Here is a 3,838-nt window from a genome sequence, read left to right on the forward strand (position 1 = left end):
GGGAAGGGGGGGGTCGGTGGGGCTGTGCGCGTTGTTGACTGCGGGCTGCTTGTAGGGCGTGATGGTGGGCATGGGGCAGAAGGACAGCTATGTGGGTGACGAGGCTCAGAGCAAGAGGGGCATCCTGACCCTGAAGTACCCCATCGAGCACGGCATCGTCACCAACTGGGACGACATGGAGAAGATCTGGCACCACACCTTCTACAACGAGCTGCGTGTGGCACCTGAGGAGCACCCGGTGCTGCTCACTGAGGCTCCGCTCAACCCCAAAGCCAACCGTGAGAAGATGACGCAGGTAGGCTGCTGCCCACTGCACCATCCTCCTCCTCCTTTGTTTATGGCACCTTAACCCTGAGCCATCTCTCTCCCACCATTTTCAGGGTTCTGTTCTCCTGGCATTTCCCCCCTGACGTCTCAGGTTTCTTTCATTTGTGTTTTCTGCCTGCTTTTCTTTGCTTTTCCTTCACATCACAGTTGTTGGGTTTCTTTTTTTTTTTTTGCATGCAAGCATGCGTGTGCTAACACGAGTGTGAGTGACCCCACTCAGCTCTCAGTGCTCAGCTCACTTATTTTTTGCCTCCCTTTTCGGCAGATCATGTTTGAGACCTTCAACACCCCTGCCATGTACGTGGCCATCCAGGCCGTGCTGTCCCTGTACGCCTCCGGTCGCACCACAGGCATTGTTATGGACTCTGGGGATGGTGTCACCCACACCGTGCCCATCTATGAGGGCTATGCTCTGCCCCACGCCATCCTGCGTCTGGACCTGGCTGGCCGTGACCTGACCGACTACCTCATGAAGATCCTGACAGAGAGGGGCTACAGCTTCACCACCACGGCTGAGAGGGAAATCGTGCGTGACATCAAAGAGAAGCTGTGCTACGTTGCCCTGGACTTCGAGCAGGAGATGGCCACTGCTGCCTCTTCCTCCTCCCTGGAGAAGAGCTACGAGCTGCCTGATGGGCAGGTCATCACCATCGGCAATGAGCGATTCCGGTGCCCGGAGGCTCTTTTCCAGCCCTCTTTCTTGGGTAGGTTTGGGTTAGAGCTGCACGCAGAGGGAGGTGCGGGGCTGGGTGTGCTGTGTGTGTGTGCAGCCTGTGATTGTGCCACTGCCTTCCCCCCCTGCCAGGCATGGAGTCGTGCGGCATCCACGAGACCACCTTCAACTCCATCATGAAGTGTGACGTCGACATCAGGAAGGACCTGTATGCCAACACGGTGCTGTCAGGTGGTACCACCATGTACCCCGGCATCGCTGACAGGATGCAGAAGGAGATCACAGCCCTGGCACCCAGCACGATGAAGATCAAGGTAAGGAGTGCTGCCTCATCCCCCAGCAGCTCGGGTTGGTTGGGAGGAGGCACAGGGCAGCCCTGACCACCGCTCTCATTGCAGATCATCGCCCCTCCGGAGCGCAAATACTCCGTGTGGATCGGCGGCTCCATCCTGGCCTCCCTGTCCACCTTCCAGCAGATGTGGATCAGCAAGCAGGAATACGACGAGTCCGGCCCATCCATCGTGCACCGTAAATGCTTCTAAACGGACTGCTGGCAGGTGCACAGCATCTGCTGCATGAGTCGTCTCACTAGTATACGTTTGCCCTGGCAAATCTATACACCTCATGCTAGCCTCATAAAACTGGAATAAGCCTTCTTTCAAAAGAAACTTTGCCCTTGGAAAGTCTGTACCTGATATTGTTAGATGTGTCAGCACTGGGTTGTCGAGCTGGCACTTGATTCGATCATTTATTCACCATTTGGTGCACACCTTTAGAGAAATACCCTGCACAGATCTGTTGGGGGGTTGTGCTGCGTGCCCAGATGTGTACAGGGTATTCAGAGTCAGTCAGGCTTCCATCCAGTGCAGAGTATTCCAGATTTGGTGTAGAGGCTGGTAGGAGTTCCATCCACACCCACTTCTGTCGCCGCTGTTCTAAGCAAGGTTGGGAAACATATCTACATCCGAGCCTTACCAACCAGCCCTCCTCCTCCCCACCCCTCTATAACCACCACGGGGCTGAGGTTCCTCAACGCGGGTTGCTGAAACTTGGCATTGACACCTGTAAATTTATGCATCGTTTTAATTTATGTAAGTATTTTTTTTCTTTTTTTTTCTTTTTTGGGTTTTTTTTTTTGTACGTTGCCTTAAATGTTCTCACGTGACGGTAGGAAACCAAAATTGGGAAAGTCATCCTCCAGGTTGAGAAATTGTTAACGCCCAACGACACATCATTGTGTAAGGAAAATAATAATAAAGGAAAAAAACGCTGCAGTAAACTCCAACCCGGGGCTGTGTGTGTGTCTGCAGGGGGTTCGGGGGTGTCGTATGGCTAAAAGGGAGCCCTGTGAGGGGTAGGGGTAGCTCACGGGCACGGGGGGGTCCTATGGTTGGATCCTGAGGGGCTGTGGCCGCTGCCAGGTGAATGGAGCCCCTTCTTGCTATGGGGGCACGGCTCAGCTCCCTGCCTGGTGTGGGGGGCTGCTGGGGAATGGAGCTGCCTGGAGGCGGACGCTGCTGCGGTGAGCGCCGGGCTGTGCCCTGCTGTCCGTCTGTCCCTCCGTGCGTACACCTGGCCGTCCATCTGCCGCTCCGTCTGTCCATCCACCTGTCTGTCCATCCTTCCTCCTTCCCCCCCCAGGCTCCGTCCCTCTGTCCTCCCGCCGCCAGGGGGCAGCACCGCTCCGTGCGCCACGAGTTCGCGCGTTCTCAGCTCCAGGCTCATCTGCACCCCCCCGGCTCAGCCCCGCTGCGTTGCTCCCGTCGCCCCCCACCCACACGGTGCGCCCCAACACCTCCACGTCACCGCACCGCCCGCCCCGCGCCCACGGTCGCCTCTCTGCTGCCGCCGGGAGGGAAGGGGTTAACCGCGCCCGGGTGGTGAGAACAAAAGGGCTCCCCGCCAGCCAATGGGCGAGAGGAGCTGCGGAACGGCGCCCTCTGATTGGCTGCGGCGCGGCCAATGGCGTGCGAGCAGTGCCTGTCTGTCTTTCCCCACGTGGGGTGAGAGAGAAGAGAGCGAGCGCTCAGCTCCCGCCCTGCCCTTGTGCTGGGAGAGCCCTGCGGCTGCTGCTGCATGCGTAATGCACCCTGCTGCATGCGTAATGCACCCTGCTGCATGCGTAATGCACCCTGCTGCACGCATAATGCACCGTGCTGCATGCATACTGCACCCTGCTGCACCCTGCTGCATGTGTAATGCACCCTGCTGCACCCTGCTGCATGCATACTGCACCCTGCTGCGTGCATATTGCACCCCGCTGCACCCTGCTGCATGTGTAATGCACCCTGCTGCACACTGCTGCATGTGTAATGCACCCTGCTGTGTGCACGCTGCACCCTGCTGCACCCTGCTGCATGCATACTGCACCCTGCTGCATGCACCCTGCACTCTGCCGCATGCATGCTGCACCCTGCTCCAGCTTGCTGCATTCACACTGCACCCTGCTGCATGCACCCTGCACCCTGCAGCACCCTGCTGCATGCACATTGCACACACCCTGCACCCTGCAGCACTTTGCTGCACACCCATTGCACCCCCTGCCGCATGCACCCTGCACCCTGCAGCACCGTGCTGCGCCCCACTGCATGCACTCTGCATCCCCCCTCCACCCCCCCGCCGCACGCACGGTGCACCTTCCCTGCATGCACGTTGCACCGTGCTGCTCGCACCTTGCAGCCCCTGCACCCCCCCACGCTGGGGACATCACACAGAACCAACGGTTCATATATTTATTCATAAGCCAAGTTATCAATAAAAAAGTTCCATACTAAAAGGCCTTTACATAGAGTTTGCTGTTCATAAAACCTTTATGTTTTTAATCCTTTTTTTTTTTCC

At 57.5% G+C, this 3,838-nt stretch overlaps 2 protein-coding genes across 2 annotated transcripts in view; one reads left to right on the forward strand and one right to left on the reverse strand.

Moving 5' to 3' along the window:
* The first annotated feature begins 29 nt into the window (after positions 1-29).
* LOC100544583 (actin, cytoplasmic 2-like) lies at positions 30-2,285 on the forward strand. Its single transcript, XM_003213989.4, has 4 exons — positions 30-295; positions 593-1,031; positions 1,133-1,314; positions 1,399-2,285. Exons 1-4 carry the CDS (start codon positions 62-64, stop codon positions 1,540-1,542), a joined length of 999 nt encoding a protein of 332 aa, XP_003214037.2. The 5' UTR covers positions 30-61; the 3' UTR covers positions 1,543-2,285.
* The window catches only part of BAHCC1 (BAH domain and coiled-coil containing 1), a gene marked incomplete at its 5' end in the record, with an annotated part of 12,791 nt that continues 10,797 nt past the window's right edge, over positions 1,845-3,838 (reverse strand). The window contains 1 exon segment of the mRNA XM_031557558.1: positions 1,845-1,935. Within this exon segment, the coding sequence (XP_031413418.1) occupies positions 1,845-1,935 (91 nt within the window).

Source organism: Meleagris gallopavo, unplaced genomic scaffold, assembly GCF_000146605.3.
Source record: "Meleagris gallopavo isolate NT-WF06-2002-E0010 breed Aviagen turkey brand Nicholas breeding stock unplaced genomic scaffold, Turkey_5.1 ChrUn_random_7180001856822, whole genome shotgun sequence".
NCBI classification, from domain to species: domain Eukaryota; kingdom Metazoa; phylum Chordata; class Aves; order Galliformes; family Phasianidae; genus Meleagris; species Meleagris gallopavo.